Source organism: Chrysemys picta, chromosome 3 (assembly GCF_011386835.1).
Source record: "Chrysemys picta bellii isolate R12L10 chromosome 3, ASM1138683v2, whole genome shotgun sequence".
Classification (NCBI taxonomy): Eukaryota; Metazoa; Chordata; order Testudines; family Emydidae; genus Chrysemys; species Chrysemys picta.
Genome location: NC_088793.1, coordinates 84,565,908 through 84,587,791, shown reverse-complemented (window position 1 = coordinate 84,587,791; position 21,884 = coordinate 84,565,908). Strand labels below are relative to the sequence as shown.

Genomic DNA, 21,884 nt, shown 5'->3' with positions numbered 1-21,884 from the left:
CTGATGTGCAGAAAGAATAGAAAATAGGGCAGGCGACCAGCTTGGCTTCACAGAGAAATCTTTGGTGAGCTTAAACACAAAAAGGAAACTTACAAGAAGTGGAAACTTGGACAGATGATTAGGGAGGAGTATACAAATATTGCTCTAGCATGCAGGGGTGTAATCAGGAAGGCCAAAGCACAATTGGAATTGCAGCTAGCAAGGGATGTGAAGGGTAACACGAAGGGTTTCTACCGGCATGTTAGCAACAAGGTGGTGGTCAGGGAAAGTGTGGGACCCTTACTGAATGGGGGAGGCAATCTAGTGACAGATGATGTGGAAAAAGCTGAAGTACTCAATGCTTTTTTTGCCTCAGTCTTCACAGACAAGGTCAGCTCCCAGACTGCTGCACTGGGCAGCCCAGTATGGGGAGGAGATGAGCAGCCCTCAGTGATGAAAGAACAGGTTAAGGACTATTTAGAAAAGCTGGACATGCACGAGTCCATAGGGCCAGATGCAATGCATCCGAGGGTGCTGAGGGAGTTGGCTGATGTGATTGCAGAGCCATTGGCCATTATCTTTGGAAACTCGTGGATATCGGGGGTGGTCCTGGACAATTGGAAAAAGGCAAATACAGTGCCCATCTTTAAAAAAAGGGAAGGAAAATCCAGGAAACTACAGACTGGTCAGTCTCACCTCAGTCCCTGGAAAAATCATGGAACAGGTCCTCAAGGAATCCATTTTGAAGCCCTTGGAGGAGAGGAAGGTGATCAGGAACAGTCTATATGGATTCACCAAGGGCAAGTCATGCCTGACTAACCTAATTGCCTTCTGTGAGAAGATAACTGGGTCTGTGGATGAGGGGAAAGCAGTGGACGTGTTATTCCTTGACTTTAAACAAAGGTTTTTATGGTCTCCCACAGTATTCTTGCCAGCAAGTTAAAGAAGTATGGGCTGGATGAATGGACTATAAGGTGGATAGAAAGCTGGCGAGATCGTTGGGCTCAACGGGTAGTGATCAGTGGCTTGATGTCTATCTGGCAGCCAGTATCAAGTGAAGTGCTACAGGGGTCAGTGCTGGGGCCAGATTTGTTCAACATCTTCATTAATGATCTGGATGATGGGATGAATTGCACCCTCAGCAAGTTCGCAGATGACGCTAAACTGGGGGGAGAGGTAGATATGCTGGAGGGTAGGGATAGGATCCAGAGAGACCTAGACAAATTGGAGGATTGGGCCAAAAGAAATCTGATGAGGTTCAACAAGGACAAGTGCAGAATCCTGCACTTAGGACAGAAGAATCCCATGCACTGCTACAGGCTCGAGACCGACTGGCTAAGCAGCTGTTCTGCAGAAAAGGACCTGGGGATTACAGTGGATGAGAAGCTGGATATGACTCAACAGTGTGTCCTTGTTGCCAAGAAGGCTAACAGCACATTGGGCTGCATTAGTAGGAGCATTGCCAGCAGATCAAGGGAAGTGATTATTCCCCTCTATTTGGCACTGGTGAGCCCACTGTGTCCAGTTTTGGTCCCCCCACTACAGAAAGGATGTGAACACATTGGAGAGAGTCCAGCGGAAGGCAACGAAAATGATTAGGGGGCTAGGGCACATGACTTATGAGGAGAGGCTGAAAGAACTGGGGTTATTTAGTCTAAAGAGAAGAGAAGAGTGAAGGGGAATTTGATAGCAGCCTTCAACTACCTGAAGGGGGTTCCAAAGAGAATGGAGCTGAGCTGTTCTCAGTGGTGGCAGATGACAGAACAAGGAGCAATGGTCTCAAGTTGCACTGGGGGGAGGTCTAGGTTGGATATTAGGAAACACTATTTCACTAGGAGGGTGGTGAAACACTGGAATGGGTTATCTAGGGAGGTAGTGGAATCTCCATCCTTAGAGGTTTTTAAGGCCTGTCTTGATAAAGCCCTTGCTGGGATTATTTAGTTGGGGTTGGTCCTGCTTTGATCAGGGGTTGGACTAGATGACCGCCTGAGGTCTCTTCCAACCCTAATCTTCTATAATTAGTAAGGCAATATTTGGTTAATTTTTTATAGAAAATTAACAAATTATGATGATTGGATAGGACTTTATTCAATAGCAGCTCACCAAAACAAACATGAGTACTCCTTCAGTTGAGAGAACCAAAAGCTGTATTAACTATTTCTATTATTAATACAGTGACAGGTTCGTCACAGAGGTAAAGATGTCATGAATACCATGACTTTTCTTTGTGTCCAGTTTCACAGACTGTGGAGCTGCAGGGGCAGGGGTACCTGGGTCATGGCCAGACCACTTATGCTTCTACAGCCCAATTTGGGACAGGCAATCCAGCCGTGCCAGGGCCAGGAAGGGTCATCACAGGGGGTGGCCCCTGCCTGCAGTCTGTAGCAGGGAGCTGAGCTAGCCCTGTGGGACAGGAGCCATTGCTGTGAGGTGAGTGCAGGGTGGATTCACTCTGCAACACTCCCACCCCCAAGGCCTCTTTCCCCTCAGGGTCAGGACCCAACTGCCCCTCCCCCCCACACACACACATAAATCCCTCCCCTACATTTTAAATGACACACCTATAACATTACACACCACTTCCTCCTAAAGCCATGACTTTTACTAAATTTATTGCAACTGCTCCAGGATTTTTGATTAAAAAAAAAAAAAAAAAAAGTAGTATGACATGTCTGCAACTCTAATTATCACCATTGGAGAGAGACCTTTTTTCTGTTGTATCAATTCCTCATGTGCTAGATCTTTTGCATTTGTTTCATGCTGCAAGGTCTTTTTATACTGGGCAGCCTCAATGGAAAGGCAGCTCAGGTTATCTTCAGCCTGCGACCTCTCCAACTCCAGACGACGGATCTTTTCTTGAAGAGTTTTGAGGGCTGACATCAGAGCTGGTGAACAATTACAAGTTAAGTCTTTATAGTGGATTTTAAAAAAATGTTTTACTGCATTGCAATATAGTGTTAGCCATTAAAAAATTGTATTGATTCCCAAAAAACAAACAGAAATGTTTAAAAAACAATAAGGGTTATGAAATGACAGGGTTTTTACATAACAACCTTAACTGATATTTGAAACAATTGTTTTGCTTCCCCAAGTGGTGTATGTGTTTTTTAAAGCCATATACTCCATTTTCCTTTTTAAATGGAGTAGAAAAGACCTTTTCTTAAAAAAAGAAAAGAAAGAGTACATGGGATAAATAACTCACCAAATTATTAGAAGAGCCACAGCACCCACTGGAAAAGTTAACAGTGGGTCCTACGGAGACCCAGCACATTCAATGTACACCTGATAAAACAAACGCATTTTGCATGTAGCTAAGTGAGTGTGTGCTGTGTATACATGCATGGCCATCTTCACTCCAAATGCTAGTAAGGAGTGCCAGCAAGTTATAGCAAATTAAATATCAGACTAAAGACTAGAACCCAGGTCTCTAAGTTAAATAGCCAATGCCTAACTTGCAATGCCTCCTGGAGAAGAGTGAGTAATACTTTTTAATTTCTAGATTTCAGAGAACTTTGCAGAAAGGGGTAAGCATTGTTTGCACAGTTTTACAACTAGCCTAAATACAGAGATTTGCATCAGAGGCAGAGTGATCTACTGGATACAACATAGATTTGCTATTGAGATTAGAAATTAAGAGTTGTTTCTGGCTCAGTAGTATTTTCTGTGTAACTTCTGCACTTTATTTATGCTCTGCTCTTCAGTTACCCCAATCTCAAAATCTGCACATTCCTTCTAGGTCAAAGGGGCATTTTCATAGGGATGGCAGGAAAGAGGAGGAGTACGTTTTAACAGATCCTAGATTTTTCTCTCACTTCTGAAAAGCAGTTTGAGTGCCAACAGATATTCTCTATTGCCCTTTTTTCTCCCCAATATCTGCTTTATTGACAGAGAACTGCTTCTACTGTTAAACAATAGCTTAACATTCAAGAAATTGCCATTCTTGCCCTTGGAAAAAAAAGCTTCTTGGATGAGTCAACCTCAACATCTATTTAGGATTCACTTATTGTGGCATCATGTGATTGTTTTGGACAGATCGAAGGGAAAGTTAGACACTTTGGAAAAATGTCAAGGAATTTTTACATTTCAAAAAAGTATTTGTTCCCTAATGTAATGTGTGGTTAAAACTGTGCTTTCAAATGTTTATGATGAAGCATCACCACAGCTACAGCTTTTACTATGAAGATGCTATTGCCTCTCCATATAGTCACACACCTACAGTGAAAGGGCCCGATTCTGACACAAACTAAGCACTCTGTGACATTCCAATAGCACACACAAGCCTAAAGTTTCCCAAACCCAGACAGAGGATTCTCTTGGTGAGGGGGAAATAATGTCCCCCTTCTCCCCGCCAGCCACCCCCATTTTCCTCAGAGCACAGTGGTTGGCTGGATCATGTTGCAGTGACCCCCAGCTGGCACAATGGCCCCTAATCAGAGCTGGCTCCAGGCACCAGCGAAGGAAGCAGGGTGCTTGGGGGGGTAGTGGAGAGGGGCAGCACGCCTGGGTCTTCAACGGCAATTCAGTGGCGGGTCCCTCAGTCCCTCTCTTCCTCTTTAAGCTACTGCTGAAGAGGAAGAGAGGGAGTGAAGGAACCGCTGCTGAAGAATGAAGCGGCGTGATTGAGCTGCCGCCGAAGTGCGGATCGGCTTTATTTCCCCCCCCCCCCCCCCCCCACTGCTTGGGGTGGCAAAAAAGCTGGAGCCAGCCCTGTCCCTAATGTACTGGGGCCTTAAACTTGGAGCAATACTGTCCCCAAGATCAGGGACTGGAAGGCAGAAATGTGGTAAAAAGTTACCTTAGATCTTACCCTAGGTGTACCAGGCACTGTACCTGAAGCCTAAGCCCCGGAACTGTAGTCTCATGGTTTAAAAAAAAGGAACACCACACACTCACTCTCAAGTAGCAGAAGCTTGTGTAAGAACTCTATTAGGAGTCAACTACACAAGGAGCCTTAGGTTCTTCCTGTGATTAAGCCACACTAGAAAGAAACATGTTCACATACATATATAGTACCCAACATTGCTCCCACCAAAATTACTAGCAAAATAATTCACATTAACAGCAATGGGAACAAGACTGGGCTCAAAACTATCCATAACCAAAGTAGTTTATAACTTTGGTTCTTTACAATGCATTTTCTTCTCAAGTTTTCCAGGGGATCATCTTATACAGAAAATTTAAAGCTAGCGGGAAGCAAACAAACAATGTCACCCAAAAAATCAAAAGCTTCAAATCAAAGTAATGCTAAAAAGAAAGTGATGAACTTCAAACTCTACAGCAGCATTTTCCTTTGTCTTCAGAAGACATCTGTTTTGCTTGAAAACTGGAGATTTCACAGCCAAAGTTAGGAGAGGTGGCAACCAGCTTCTATGATACATCCCCAAGTCTGGATACTACTCACTCTCCACACAAGCCTCCAGTCCAACGATCTAAATGACTAACAGTCACAAGTAGAACAGACAAGGCAATTTATTTAACTCTGTTAAACGAACACTTATTTTTTGTGGCTTTACCTTGGTTGTTTGGGGCAGGAAGCATGTCACCAGCGGTAGCTGTTCCCTTCTTTGACTTGCTCTGACCAAAGGTAGGAACAAACATTCTATCTGGAGGCTGCAGAAAGCTTCCTATGAAACTTTGCTTTGATTCAGAACCCATGGTCTGTAGAAGGAAAGATGTACATAATGCCATTATTTCCTAAATGGACTATTATTATAGCACTGACAATTACCGGTAGTTCAAGAAGGGCATTGGACAAAAGTTTGTATCAAATTAAATCAATTGGGTTGGAAAGAACACTGAGCAAGTCAGCTGGTCCTTCCCTCTACATTGTGTCAAGAATACTGTAGTTTAAATAGCTCCCAACAAATGTCTTAAAAAAAAAAAAAAAAATCACCAATGAGAGAAATGCTACAGATTCCCTTGGCATCTTGTTTCATTACCAAAAACATTTTTAAATGTTTCCTTCTTGCTTTCTAAACATTTATTCTGTTTTTTAAACTTTTTGACGGGGGAATAATGGACCCCTTTCCTAACATCCTCATATATTTATAGGACAGTTATGTCTTATTTTTAATGTAGAATGAGCATGCCCTTTTCCCCACATATACTTTACCCCACCCCCAACCTCTGAATGCACCAATGTAGGTGTTTTTTAAATAAACATGTGGTGTTCAAAATTTAATACAGCTGAAACCTAATAATGGCCAAGAAAAAAAGAACTTTCCTTTTCTTGATTTAAATATGCTGTAATCCCATTAATACAACCTAGTAAAGAGTCCCCCCATCCACATTCCTCATTTTCTCAGAAGCAGATTTTCAAGGGCATGTTTACTCTGCCTAAAATAAGACAGTTTAACTGTATTTGAGATACAGACAATGAAGTTTGGACTAGGTCATTTAGTAAAGTTGACCCTCAAAGCTCAGCCAAAAATGTTTATTCCAGGATAAACAACTCAAGTTCCAGTCAGATATTTATATTAGAGATTAAATATTCAAGCATCGAATATTAGTTATGTATTCCACCCAAATGGAGGAAAAAATGTGACAATAAGAACATGAAAGAAATGCATTTCTTAAGTGTTTTTCAGATGTGTTGGATTATTGATCATGTATAAACAATATTTTGCTTACTGAATTAACTTACTTCTAATTTGACCTTAATGGTGCTCAAGACAAATTAGAAACAAGTTTTAAGACTATATTTGTCAGTTGTTTCATGGTTTCTTAACCCAACCATTTCTTATGGTGCTTTATTTAAATATATCTGTTGGGTATAGATAGGCCTAACATCAAAACTCTCAGTCGGAACTTTGCAGCTCAAGTTCACCTCTATTCAGTCTTACTGCAATAGCGTTTTAATGATGAATTCATAAAACTGCCCTGCTACTGTAACTATGGATTGTTTGGACAGTCTGTAAACAATCCTCGTAACGCAACAGTTACTACCATCCATTCTGGACTCCATGTTATCTCAAAGTCAGCCCACATGCTTAAGCCCCATTTTTATTCACATTCCTTATTATTTTTCTTTACTATTATTCACAAATTAAGTTGTGAATTTCCAAGGCCTTATACAGAATTTCTTATTTCAAATTCAACCTCTTTGGTTTTAACTTGGGTCCCAGGAACTTGGTTCTGTGCTGTACTTCAAAAGTTATAATAGCCACAAAAGATGACAACTTTTATCACAACACATCAGACACGTGCAAGATTCCTTTAACAAACCTAACTAATTAAACTTAAAAAGAGTGAATACAATACCGAATTAGGAAAATGTTAATCATACCATCAAAGCTCAGTGAAAGACAACTCATTACAGAAAAGACACTTACTTGAAGGCCCAGTAATACAGTAAAACAGTGGTATCATACAGCAGATTAAAATACTGCAGCAGACTCACCTTTTCTTCCCAAAGTCGCAGAAAGAGGGTATTTGCTGTACCTCTTCCAGCATAAACTCCAATGTCTACTCAGCACAGCATCAATGTGGTTTCAGTTTAGACAAAATAATTTACACCACTCATTTGGTGAAGTCACAAAAGAAACCATCTAACAGGAAGAAGCAGCAACCCACAACAAGAACAAACTGCAGCATTTATCTAAATAAAGTTAGATCCCAGAAGAGAGTCAATTTGAAAAAAATATTCAAAACAGAAAAGTTTTTCCAGAAAAAGCGGTCATAGTGTTGATGTTTCAGAGGGCATTTAAAACAGAAAAAAAGAGCCAACATCCTGGTATGCAGCATCTTCAAGCTACTCATGAAATTGGAGATGCTCGGTCGGATATCTTCCTCAAGTTCTAAATTGCTATTAAATAGATGCTATCAAGTTCAGAAATCTGCTGGGCAGTACATACCTGATTTCAAGACACTCTTACAGCTAACCCTTCAGATGAACTAGAGCTCATAGAGGTTTCCCTAAGACCTGGGACACAGCCAAACTGTCACAGTCCACTCTGACAACTTTTGTTAACTAGTTTTAACGAACAAATAATTTGTTCAAAATAGAGTACTTTCCTGGAGAGTACTTCAACCCATAACATTCCAATGCAGTTTTATTGCTACTGACAACCACTGTATTCTAGGCTGTCATACAGAACACTGCTACATCATATCTACTATAGATTACAAGCCACGTTATCCAAATTGAACCCTGCCACAGTAGCTCTTACTGATGAGAAAACCTTCTTCACCAGGACAGGAGACCATATGCAATCTTGATTACCAGGCAGCAGAGGATAAAATACAGTAGATAAGTCTACTTGCATGGGGCACGAAGTACAGGAACACAAAAGCAAGCTTTCATTACATTATATCGTGATCCTTTCTTTCTAGTTTATAGGAGTTTAATACCGGATGGATATAATTTGGTAGTTGAACAATTTACCAGGGGCTTACATTCACATTCAGCATCACAACACCTAACTTTCAGGCACCTAGAAAAAAGGTCACAGGAACAACAATGCAATCCACAAAGCCTGAGTTAGGCACCTAGGCTCTCTATACAACAAATGGAGAGAGACAGGCACATTAGAATATGATCCACAAAAGATAGCATGCGTAGAGAGCTGCCTAACTTAGCCAATGGAAGATGCTGATGGCGGGGGGGGGGGGGGGTGTCTTAAGCCCCGCCCCTCTCTCAGACAAAAATGCCTAAGGGTATGTCTTCACTACCCGCCGTTAAGACGCGATATATCGATCCCCGAACGCGCTCACTGTCGACTCTGGAACTCCACCAGAGCGAGCGGCGGTAGCGCAGTCGACGGGGAAGCCACGGCCAACGATCCCGCGCTGTCTGGACCCCAGGTAATTCGATCCAAGATACTTCGACTTCAGCTACGCTATTCACATAGCTGAAGTTGCGTATCTTGGATCGATCCCCCCTACCCCCTAGTGTAGACCAGCCCTAACTCCCCACTGCAGGGAGGTGCATATCTCTTCTTGTGATTCTCAGCTGTGAACCCTCTCCTGGAGTTAGGTACCTCAGGTGTTTCTTGCAGGAAGCTGGGATGAAGAGGAGGAGATGACCTCCCTCATGACTATTAGTCCAGTAGTAAAGGTACTCACCCAGAAAGTGGAAAACCTCTGGTTCAAGTCCCATCTCTGCCTGATGAGAAGGAATTTGAACAGGAATCTGCCACCTTTCAAGAGTGCCCAAACCACTGGGCTATGGGATATTCTGATATGGGTCTCCCTCTATATCTCCTGTTGAAGCGATCTCACTATGGGTAAATAATTAGAGCAAGAGGAGTGGAACATGGGTCTTCCACTTCCCAGGGGAGTGCACTAAGGAGCAGGCTATTGAGTTTCTTACTTTCCTTTTGCCTCAATTAATATTCATTCATTTATCCAAAGTGGAACAGCTTCAAAACAGGAGAGACTGAAAGTGTTTTATAAACTGCAGTGGTGCCTAAAAACAGGACTTAGCACAAAGTACCTTTGTGAATCCATCCCCATATGCCTACTAGCCAGAACTAGATACAAAGAGAAGAATAAAGAGGTGTTCCCACCAGCAAGTCAAAGAGCAATACCCTATTAAGAAGCCAAGTTTCAGTCACCCCACCTGCCAAGAAGAGAGAGCATGCTAAAATTTCAGCAGAGTGCTCTTCCTGGACCCTGCCAGAGTGCCAGTCCAGTCCTCTCTGAGCCTCTGACTACCAGTATCCTGTCAACAAGAAGCTTGAACACATGGAAAGGATAGCAGTTTTGTCTCTTCTCTTCCTCCCCACCCTACAAGCATCTCACTGTTTCAAGGGAAATGCAGAAAGGCCTGTTAGCCAACCCCTTCTTCCAGCCTCTTTTCTGGGGAGCCGGGGGGAGCTCTTACTCCTCAGGGAATAGTGGCTGCTGATGCTCAGTAAAGCATCTGCAGCAGCATGAAACTGGCAAGATTACCGATCAGTTTCACCAATGCCTCTGGAACAGTCATCTGAAAACATTAGGGTTATTTTTAGTGTCATTTCAACCATATGTCTTAAGACTCAGAGGCTGTGTCATACTAGCTTTTTTGGTGCTAAGTCTTCCATCCAATTGCAGTTCCACCAGTGATAGTAAGATTGAAAACCTGAGTGTAAAAAAGGGCATCATTTTTATCTGTGTAATCTAACCCAGATAAACGCAGAGAGTCGCAGACTGCAGTTTGTAGACCACTGGTACTCTGCAGGAAGCTGGCTGCTCACATGGAGCTGGCTCACCTCCACATTTCCAGCTGCTAAAGATTTAATTTAATGTGCTTGTAGCCAATTTTTAATATTTTCATAGTATAACTCTTCCATGCAAGCAATTTCCACGGTTGCCAGGGGGCTATTTTATTATCATGATTAGGATGATCATTTTTTACACCAGTAGATTTTCTTCCCCCACTTCTTTTCTCAAAATTCTAGTTTAGACCAGACAAAATAGCATCAGTTTACATTCAGATCAGCTATTTAATGTTATCTTTGCAACATAACGACTATAAACTTTGTTTTTAAATGGTAGTTTAAGTTTTTAAAGGGATGTCTTATGTCCCCACAACACCCATCAGTGAATTCTCCCTATTGGGAGGCCTTTCTAAGACATGAATATTATTTTATACTAATATTTATATTTAGTTTGCTTAATATTTGTAGGGTGATTAGTTTAAACACCCAAATTTCTTTCTTTTCAGGAATGTACCATAGCTTATAATGGACAATTAATCATTCTCTATATGTGTATCTAACTACTCAGCTACAGCACTGAGGTTCCCATGCAGACATCTAAATAAAGCCTGAATCATCAACAAATGACTCTCCAGGAAACCTACTGTATTCAGCCCAATGTGACAAGAAATATTTATCAGGAAATAAGTAAGTAGCCAGTGTAAACTCAGGTATGATCCGTTCCATTTTTTCTCACTTTTACCCTACATTGTTTGCATGAAGTCTCTGTCCAACACTGAGGGCAGGTCTACACTACAGGGCTAAGTTGACCTAAATAACGTAGCTGGAGTCGACATAGCTTAGGTCGACTTATTGTGGAGTATACACTGTACTGGGTTGATGGGAGAAATTCTCCTGTCGACTTACCTTATGCTTCTCATTCCAGTGGAGTAGATTGGAGAGCGATCTGCAATCTATTTAGTGGGTCTTCACTAGACCCGCTAAATTGACCCCAGTGGATTGATCGCCACAGCATCAATCCAAGGTAGGTGTAGACATGCCCTAAGTGCTAGTCTACACTAGAAAAGTTACACCATGTAAGGACCTTTGAATAACCCATTTTTGGAAAAGAGTGCAAGAAAACTTTTTGGCTAACTAAGTACCAGTTATTTCACTTCTTGAAATATCCTTGATATTTACCTAAATATCAAGGAGGAAGGAACAATGAGAAGTTGTGATGACCCCACCAAATATGATCAGGGTAAATAAAGAAAGTCCCTGTCAAATATAAGCTTAACAATAAGAAAACTATTAATAAGTAGATAATCAAGTTATATAATTTAGGGTGTAATGCAGAAGCTTGTATTTGGTCATAGAACATTATTACTCGTTATGTAACGAATCAGAGGAGGGGGTGTTGATAAAAATATGGTGTCATCTTGGGCATAAAAGCGTACTGAAACTTAAGTCTTTGCCTTTGTTTGTACACAACCTTGTCTGTATGTACTAAGCCAGATCACTGGCAGGTCACGCTCAACTGATCACAGGGGTGTGGTACTTTGTTCTGCTATGGATATAAACCGGTTCCTTGAATCTGAACTCTGGAGTTAGCAGTGGTTTTGTCTGCTACAGCAAGCAGCAGTCGTCTGCTTTGCTGGGTTTGTAAAATAACCTGTGGGCCTGGTTGGTGGTCCTGAAAACAAACTTAGCCCTGGTCTACACTACAAGTTTAGGTCGAATTTAGCAGCGTTAGATCGATTTAACCCTGCACCCATCCACACAACGAAGCCATTTTTGTCGACTTAAAGGGCTCTTAAAATCGATTTCTGTACTCCTCCCCGACGAGGGGATTAGCACTGAAATCGACCCTGCTGGGTTGAATTTGGGGTAGCGTGGACGCAATTCGACAGTATTGGCCTTCGGGAGCTATCCCAGAGTGCTCCGTTGTGACCGCTCTCGACAGCACTCTCAATTCAGGGGAAAAGCCCCGTGAACTTTTGAATTTCATTTCCTGTTTGGACACCGTGGAGAGCTGATCAGTACAGGTGACCATGGAGTCCCAGAATCGCAAAAGAGCTCCAGCATGGACCGAATGGGAGGTACTGGATCTGATCGCTGTATGGGAAGACGAATCCATGCCATCAGAACGCCGTTCTAAAAGACTAAATGATTAAGCGCAGCCAGACACCAGGGCGGTTAGAAGAGTGCAGCAGGGCGCGCTGCGCATCAGAGAAGCTTTGAAAACCAGTTTCATGACTGGCCAGGCTATGGTGTGAAAGTTCTGTTTGTTTCTCCTTGATGAAAACCCACCCCTTGGATCACTCTACTTCCCTGTAAGCCAACCGCCCTCCCATCCCTCCTTTGAGCTCCGCTTGCAGAGGCAATAAAGTCATTGTTTCAAAGTCATGCATTCTTAATTCATCACACAAATTGGGGGATAACTGCCAAGGTAGCCCGGGAGGGATGGGGGAGACGGGAAGCACAGGGGTGGGGTAGTTGTAGGGGCACCCCCTAGAATGGCATGCAGCTCAGCATAGAAGCAGGATGTCTGGGGCTCTGACCCGGTGCGGCTGTTTGCCTCTCTGGTTCTTTGGTAGGCTTGCCTGATATTCCAGGCAGGACTGAATCTCCATTAGATGAAACTTAAAGAAAGGAATGACCTGGAGTCACTCCCATTTATGTCCAGGTGCCTCCGTCAGACCTCACCGAGGCCGGCCAGGAGCACCCATGTCTGCCCAGGCGCCCCCGACTGACCTCACTGAGGCCGGCCAGGAGGAACCAGGAGACAGCAGCAGACGGTACAATACGGCTGCTAACCATCTTTGTTAACTTGCAAAAGCAAGGAGCTGCTGCTGTGTAGCACTGCAGTACTGCGTCTGCCAGCAGCACCCAGGAGACGTATGTGTTTGCCGTGGTATGTCGTCTGCATGGGTAACCCAGGAAAAAAGGCAAGAAACTATTTTTTGCTGTTGCTTTCACAGAGAGAGGGAGAAGGGAGGCCTGACGACATGTATCCAGAACCACCCGCGACAATGTTTTTGCCCCATCAGGCACTGGGAGCTCAACCCAGAATTCCAATGGGCGGCAGAGACTGTGGGAACTGTGGGATAGCTACCCACAGTGCAATGCTCCGAAAGTCGACGCTAGCCTCAGTACTGTGAACGCACTCCGCCGACTTAATAGTCTTAAGTGCGGGGACACACAATCAACTGTATCAAATCAATTTCTAAAAAATCAACTTATATTAAATCGACCTAATTTCGTAGTGTAGACATACCCTTACACACCAGTGTTGCACACTGTACCTCAAAGCAACACCCTGGAACCCCCATATTCACCCATCATATAATTATGATATATTTCGTACAAAGCTTGCCATATAAGAAGATATATGAAAAGTCATGATCTTCTGAAACCCATTGTTCTGTCAAAATATGTATATCGTTAGTATGTATGAAGTTATGAGATTTTGCTGTATGGTTGTTACTGAAATATGTTGTAAGTTTGAGAGTCTCCACTGCTAGGTCTCCAGTGACAATAGAGGTGACCCATTCCCAGGACGGTGTTAAATAACCATTAGTCAGCAGGGGAGTTGCAATCAAGGGATTTACAATGCTGTAAGAGGGCTGCGCAAGCATCACACAATGGGGGATTGCTCAACTCTGTGACTCAGCAAAGTCCACCAGGACATGTCTAGGCTAGTGTTTTCCAGGCACACGGACTGAGGATATAAAATAGAATAGAGGACAATGGCATCATGTTTTTAACCTTTCTTCTCTCCTGCCTACACTGGTAGGAACAAGAATGCTGGGAAGAGAAAGACCTGAACTGAGGAGACTGGTCCCAGGCTTGAAGGGAAAGCCTGTGTACTAAGAACTATAACTTATCTGCAACATCCAGTGGGGTGAGAAAAACTGCTTGGCTTGATCCAAATACTGCCTAATCTAATAAGGTTTAAGATTTAAACTGTGTGCCTATCTCTGACCTTTTGTGCCTGCCACTTATAATCTTTCTGTAGTTAATAAATCTGTGTTATATTTCACCTAAAACAGTGTGTTTTGCTTGAAGTGCTTGGGAAATCTCAGCTCAGATTACGAAGGCTAGTGTGTGTCCTCTCCACGTTGAGGGCGGGGCAGACTGGATAACAAACTTACACTGGTCAGGTTTCTGACAGTGGCAAGACAGTATATTCCGGCAGTGCAAGGCTGGGGAGAATTGGTTGGTGCCTTTCTCTGTGTGATTTGTGAGTGGCTCAGAGAACATTTATGCAATTTAGCTAAGTGTGCCACCCCACATGCTGTTGTGCTGAGTGGTAGCAAGGGGTTTGCTGCTTGTTACTAGCAAAGCTTTGAGAGAGAGACAGCAGGCTGGAGAGTTAAGGGGGCACAGTGGTACCCCAGTTCCAGGTTGTACCCCAGGGATCCCATCACAGGCCTGGTTGGTAGTCCTGAAAACATTCTTACACACCAGTATAACTGTTGGTGAGGAGTGTAATTTTTAGCAATAGTTACACCTTAGCGTGAACACAGCTATACCATTCTAAAAGGTACCTTTTACTGTTCTAGCTAATTTTGCTTCCCAGCTAGAACTTTTGTACTGTTATAACTTCATATGCACTAGGGAGGCTTGCCACTTTAACTATACCAGTATAACTGAAGTAGCAAAAACTTCATAGACCACAGACCTTGTGCATAAAGGGGCAGAACAGAGGACCTTGGCATATTGTAAGGGAGAATGGAGGGGCAAACAACCAATAGGATGAGGAACAGGGCTATTGGATAGGGCGCACGCAACCTCTCTAGCATGGGTGGTTGCAGGAAGTTCTTGTAAGAGGTGTACAGGAGATTGGTACAAATGGAGCTTGTGACGGGATACAAGGAACCCTTGGTGTTGGTCTGGACTGATGCACTTGGACTGAAGCTACAAAATGTGACCTTCTAGTTGGCGATACATCCTCTCTCCCCCTCTTGGCCTGTCTCATTATGTAGGCCCAGACCTCTCTCTAACTATAAGTTTTACAGGGCCTAGCACAATGATGATGCCCCATCTCAGTGGGGGGGCCTTTGTACACCTCTACCCCAATATAACGCAACCCAATATAACACAAATTCGGATATAACGTGGTAAAGCAGTGCTGGGGGGGGGGGCTGCACCCTCCAGCAGATCAAAGCAAGTTCAATATAACATGGTTTCACCTGTAACGTGGTAAGATTTTTTGGCTCCTGAGGACAGCATTATAGCGGGGTAGAGGTGTATTTGTAATACAAATAAACAATGGTGGAAAATTAATGTATTTTTAACTTCATTATGAATATATAAGGGAAGCACAGGTATCAAGCAACTGAAACCTAGTTCATTAAGAGAGGAAATAATGTTTTCCTCGGACTATAAAAATTTTGATTCTTTACAACTATTCAACTGAAATAGGAGAGTTTTTTAAAAGATGCAATCACCTCCACCCCTTCAAAGAATGCCTGGAAAATTCCCCAAAGGAAGAACAATCCCACCACCCAGACTTGACATTCCGGATATTTCTAGAAAATAAAAGACAAGGCGCCGGGGGAGGGGGGAGAAGGATTTTGAAGCAACCTTTAAGGCCATCTAAATAGATCACAAACCCATTTTTCCTTTTGCGGGGCATTCTTTAACCGACTTGTTGTTTGAGCTGTTAGCTCCTAAAGCCAGGAGAGGGAGGGAGGGAGAGAGAGACGCTGCTCACCTCCATTAGCGAGGTTTCCATGTCCCTTCACCACACCTGCAGTACAAAAACAACCCACCAAGTCAAGCTCGCGCTTTTGTACGCGGGGGCCGTTGGCAGCAGCCCGATGACCCGCTCTACTACCCGCGCCCATTTCTTCCAGACAGCTCCGCTCTCCTTTGAGAGGCCCCTTTCCCTGGGTCGCTAACTCGAACCGCGGCTGGGACGCGCCGATGAGACGGGGAGTAGGGAGCTGGGACAGCCAGTCAGCCGCCGGGTCTCCTAACGCAGCGGAGGCCCGAGCGCCCGTCGGAGCAGGCGAAGCGCAGCGCGGTGCCTTGGCTCGGCCGCTGCTAGTCCCTAGATCCACCTGCCCGAGCCCCTGGGGAGGGTGCGAGACCGAGCCCCGTGCACCCGGCGCTAGAGAGCGGGCTGCAGCTACCGCAGGCGGATTGCGCGGCGGCCCCAAGCTGAGGGGAAAGGCAGCACGAGCCGGGAGAGAGAAGAAGGGGGTGACAGGGACCAAACCTCCCCCATCGCCGCGTTACCTGCTCCTGCCCGCACTAGATTCACGGCTGCTGCTACAGGCAGGCGCGGCCTGTTGCCTGGCCCAGCTTTAAATGTGCCGCCTTCCCTCCCACTCTCCGAGCCGCGCCCAGAGAGGCGGCCCGGACCCTCCCCTCAGCTCGCTCAGTGACTGGCGTGCAGCCGTAGCAGGCGGCTGGGGCTCCTCCCCTCCAGCGGGGCTCCCAGCCCCACTAGCTGGGAGCGATCGGAGCCCCCTGCGACGCTGTTAGCCATGTCCTCTAGCCCTGCTTAGAGCGGAGCTAGTCGATACCCTTTTCCAGTCGCCTGCAGCACAAGGGTTCCTCAGCGTGTTCAGCTCCCTAGTGTTTCCCTCGTGTAGAGCAGACCCGACCCCTACCTGTGTCCCGTATTAGCTAACTGTCCCTTTGCTGGCAACACACATGCCCCTCAACAAGCGGCTAATCTCCTAGTGTAGACAAAACTAAACTGTTTTCAACCCCACCTCAGATATTCGCAATATCAACCTCTAGCCCTGTCTGTACTTGCTCTTTGGGGAGTTTGCTTCCATTGCTTCTCTGCAGGAGTCAGGAGGCCAACAGAGATTTTACCGCAACTCATCTTGCCCTGCGCTGAGTAGGGATTAGATAACTGGGTAGTGCCTCATCTGCACTAGCATGGTGGAGTTTCAACACTGATAGTGGAATAAGGTCAGATTTCCAGTAAAAGTTTAGTTCACTTTTTGGTCATAGGGATCCAAAAGTGTATTGTCAATCTCTGATTACAGTGTGGCCCATATTGCACTCATTTTGGGGACATACAGATAGATGGTGATCCATAAAAACTGCATAGTTCAGTAACACTACCTTATTTTAAATGTAGTGGAGAATGTAGAAAATAGCTGTAGTGTCAAGTACAGGCATTGATTCAGAGGGGTAGCCCTGTTAGTCTTTTGTAACAGGGTGCACAGCCCACCCCTTTTCCCAGGGCCCGCTTGCTCTCCCCAATAAGTCTCAGAGAGGCTTCAGGGTTGTGCAACACTCATATCTTTATTTACTTAAGGTTGTCCCACCACCCATGTCCATCTATAGACCAGCTTTACAGAGTCAGCCTTCAGCTATGAGGCCTCCGACTGACTGACCGACTTCTCTCTTGCTGCCCCCTACCTTCTGGCTTCCTCCCAGCCTTTATAGCCCTTGGCTTGTCAGCAGGTGTTGCCAATCCTCAGGCCAGTATCAAGCCTTTTCCATCAGTCCCAATCTGCTCCCCTTGATTGGAGCTGACCGGGCAGGGGCTAATTAGATGCTTTTGCACCAGGACCCTGCTACAGTCTGTATCCACAAAAACAGATGCATCTGAAGAAGTGGGGTTTTTACCACAAAAGCTTATGCCCAAATAAATCTGTTAGTTTTAAGGTGCCACCGGCCTCCTCCTTGTTTTTGAGGAAGTGATTATACATCTTTAGCACAAATTACCATGTCAATGATACCTGAATTATTAGATACAACTAATGTGATCAACACTACAGAAGGACAAAGTCTAGTTATGACCTCTTATAATCAAGTAATTATAACTTTCACAAAAATGTTATAAGGGTGGGAGCCTGAAAATGTTTGGCAACATTGGACAACATGTAGTTCTGGTTTATTGAAAAACACCACATTCTAATGGTTTTGTTTGTGTGAACTTTAATGCCAGTGGATAGCACAGGCCTATAGTCATAGGGAGACCACAACATTGGCAATATAGACATCCTCCACCCAGTTTTGTAACTGTGTTTCAAATCTGATTTGCTTTTCAATGGTACCAATTGTGCAAACCATGATGGCTTCTGTGATGCAAACTTTTAAAAATGTAAGGCGTTCTATTTTGATGATAGCTTTATTTCTAAGAGAAAAGAGAGTGAAAATCAAAACTACTGATTTGTATTTTGGGAAACAAAGCTATCCATCTTCAAAACTGACCTATTGGGTATGCACAGTCCATTGTTTTATTCACCTTTGAACACACTAAAACCTCAGATGTACTGAAGGTTTCAGAGTAGCAGCCGTGTTAGTCTGTATCCGCAAAAAGAAGAACAGGAGGACTTGTGGCACCTTAGAGACTAACAAATTTATTAGAGCATAAGCTTTCGTGGACTATAGCCCACTATATGCATCCGAAGAAGTGGGCTATAGTCCACGAAAGCTTATGCTCTAATAAATTTGTTAGTCTCTAAGGTGCCACAAGTCCTCCTGTTCTTCTTTTTGCAGATGTACTGAAGGAATGACTCACTGTTTATCTGACACATTAAAACAGCAATTCAGTTTAATAACAACAACATAGGCAGTACCAAGAATCTCCCAGTATGTTGGCTGCTGCTTTATCCCCTTGAGACAACTGTGGCTGGCAAGAGACTGCTTAGATGTCTGTTTCATGACACAATCCAAATGGGTCTTAATTATCCATCCTCCTCCCCCCCACACACACTTTCTTTTCCACCAGAAACTAAGAAAAAGGTTAAACAGCTGCATAGTCTATCCTAATAAGTCATTTTAAAACCAATACCATGCTGACATGCAAGAGCAAAGAACTGCTCTCTCCCACTTGGAAAACATATCATAGGCAAACCTCACCCTGGACGCATTGAAGGCTGAGATCTAAACTCATGGGTATGCGCAGTCATTAAACCCTGTCACCACCATTTTAATTAGCAGGTACTATAACGCTGCTCAGAGCAAATCTAAGGATTTTGCACCAGTGTAATTTAACTCCAGGACAAAAGGGGAACTTTCCCTAATCTAGACAAGCTAGAAATGTGGTGGTGGTGGCAGCAGCAGCGGCTGCCTATCTATGGTAGGGCACTGTCGCACCTCCCAGTGTTTCAAGTGGCTAAAGCGGGACAACTGGTCATAGTCAATTCCTGTGGGGCCATCCCCACTGTAGCCATTGGCTCCAGCACCTTGCACACCTGTGCCATGCTCAGTCCCCATCATCCAGCCCAGCCTGCTCGGGAGCAGCATCACTTCCCATTCCTGATCTCCCTCGCAGCCAGTGAGCCTACCCGAGGAGTCTGAGTATACCCAGGAGCAATTGAAGCTGCTGCCCTCCCTATCCTTTCCCCTGCCAATTGTAAACAACGTGTATACAGCATCAGGCACCACTGAATGTAGGAAGCATTCTACTTCAACCAGGACAGGAGTGTTGGGCATCAAAGTGGGACAGTCACACAAAACTCAGGACCATTGGGAGGCATGCCCACTGTTGCTAACAGTCACGAGGCTAAATCAGTGCTAGCCCTGAGGTGACAACACTTAAGCACATATTTAACTTTAACCATGTGTTTAAGTCCTAATGAAGTCCCACTCTAAATGGGTCTTAAGCAAGTGACTAAATGATTTAGTAAATAGTGACTCAGTGACAGAAGAGAATGAAAAAATAAAAATACAGAAAGGACCTATAGGAGTAGTCACCTTTTTGTCTGCAAGGTGCATGCTTGATGATAGATGCAGGATTGGATAAACACACAGAGCTTTCAGGACCCCACTTCTTCGATCACGCTACTGTGGAAGTTGTACCAAAACCCCTTCATTCTTAAGCCAAAAGACTCATACAAAACTTCTCTTGGGGAGAAAAAAAGATAATTAGATTTACAATTTTCTCTTAGTAGAAAGAAAGTTAAGGGGGAGGGGGAAAGAGTGAATTACCATTAGATATATTGAAATAAGGCTGGGAAATAACTAATGTTGAGGAAACCAAATATTTTGTAAAGTAATCTTTTTGGAACTAACGTCCCAATCCTGTGAGATATCTAATGAGGTATCCATTGAGCCAAATCCTCCACCCATTTAAGTTAGAGTTTTGCTATGTAATTGAAGTCAATAGGCCCAATTCCACATCTAGTATGGTTTTTCAGTCATAAGTACTTCATAAAGTCAGGTCCTAGGAGCTGTAGGAAAATAGCATTCAAGTAAATTAAGTGAAACTCTTCTACACAGCTAAGAGCTGAGTTTAGCAGTTACAGGGACTAGGTTACAAACTTAGATTTATTAGCTATTGCCATATTAGCATGCAACTAGACAGACAGAGGATAGACTAGGATACATTATCCACAGTTAAATTTCCTTTCCTTAAATCACTCAATAATTAAATATAACCCCACTGCAATGAGGAAATAAGAGTTGTCTACAAAGAACAAGCATATACATTAATAAAATACCATGTTTCTTCTTCCTAATAAATCCTTCTCATAACTCCTCCCTCCAATCACTCCCATTTCCATCATCCATTTTCCCCGTTATTCTCTCTCATCCTCCTCTCTCAATTACCGGTATTTGTTCTTCTTCTTCCAATCCCCTTTTTTTGCATATCTTGTTCTACATTCACTAGCAACAAAATGTTATTTGCAATGAAATAAAGGAGCAGTTTCTTCCCACTCATTAGAAGCTCTATTTAATTTCTTCCTCTAATACTTAGGGCCCACTCCTGAGAGGTGCTGTATACTCTTAAAGCTGATTGGCATTTAAGCACATACATCACCCCCAGCAGAAAAATATAAATATCTCCTTTCCTACTGTGTTTGTTTTCTAGCATTCAGGCCTGCTGTGCTACTGATATCACCATGCTATCTTCCATCTGCTGTTTACTCACCTGGCCCTCTTCTATTTCACCCCACAATAATTTGCATTTGCCAATTAGAGCAGAAGCAGTACTGGAAGCCTTCTGGAGTGTAAGGAAAGTCTGAGTATCCTGGCAGATTGGTAAGCAGGAGAAAATAATTAGGCTCAGGAGCTCCTGAGCCTCATTAGAAAATTAAGGCTCAGATGTTAGCGGGGGTAGCTCAGTGGTTTGAGCATTGGCTTGCTAAACCCAGGGTTGTGAGTTCACTCCTTGAGGGGGCCATTTAGGGATCCGGGACAAAAATCTGTCTGGGGGTTGGTCCTGCTTTGAGCAGGGGGTTAGACTAGATGTTCTCCTGAGGTCCCTTCCAACCCTGATGTTCTATGTTAGGGTGGATGGGAATCAATTCTCATTCAAAATAGGAGGGAACCCATCTTCATGTGGGAGGGCTGTGGTAATAACAAAAGAGTTAAACAATTATATTAATCAGAAGTGCAATAGCAAACAGAAAGACATATTGGGGGTAGTCTACACTAGTAATGCTAAAGCGCTGCCATGGCACTGCTTTAACATGCCTTGTGTGGTCGCAGTGCAGCGCTCTAATAAAACCACCTCCACGAGGGGCGTAGCTCCCAGTGCTGGGGCACTGTCTACACCGGCGCTTTACAGTGATGAAACTTGCTGTGCTCAAGCAGGTGTTCTTTCCACACCCCGAGCTAGAAAGTTGAAGTGCTGTAAACTGCCAATGTAGAGAAGCCCCTAAGAGTAGGTGGTTTGTAAAGACAATTATAATGAAGAACTAATGAGTTAGGGACTATTTATTCCTAGTACTGACTTATTCTGAGGTATATTAATAGGAATGTCATATATAAGAGGAAAAACTTTCTAACTATAAGGATAGTTAAACTCTGGAATAGGCTTCTAAGGGAGGTTGTGGAATCCCCATCATTTGGGGGTTTTAAGAA

At 43.8% G+C, this 21,884-nt stretch overlaps 1 protein-coding gene across 8 annotated transcripts in view; it reads right to left on the bottom strand.

Moving 5' to 3' along the window:
• CEP57L1 (centrosomal protein 57 like 1) overlaps positions 1-19,901 on the bottom strand; it is a 43,992-nt gene extending 24,091 nt beyond the window's left edge. For 5 of the 8 annotated variants that reach the window (XR_010600089.1, XM_065590221.1, XM_065590225.1 and 2 more), the window contains exons 1-4: positions 16,344-16,656; positions 15,817-15,852; positions 5,493-5,637; positions 2,685-2,864 (exon numbers count right to left, since the gene is read on the bottom strand). Coding sequence is in view for 7 of the 8 variants with exons in the window: in XM_065590221.1 (XP_065446293.1) it covers positions 2,685-2,864; positions 5,493-5,637; positions 15,817-15,837 (346 nt within the window). In the remaining variant the exon portion in view is untranslated. Of the gene's footprint in view, positions 1-2,684; positions 2,865-5,492; positions 5,638-15,715; positions 15,741-15,816; positions 15,853-16,343; positions 16,657-19,772 lie in introns of those variants that run through there. The other 3 variants (XM_065590222.1, XM_065590223.1, XM_065590224.1) reach the window with 3 other exon arrangements.
• Positions 19,902-21,884: the final 1,983 nt, after the last annotated feature.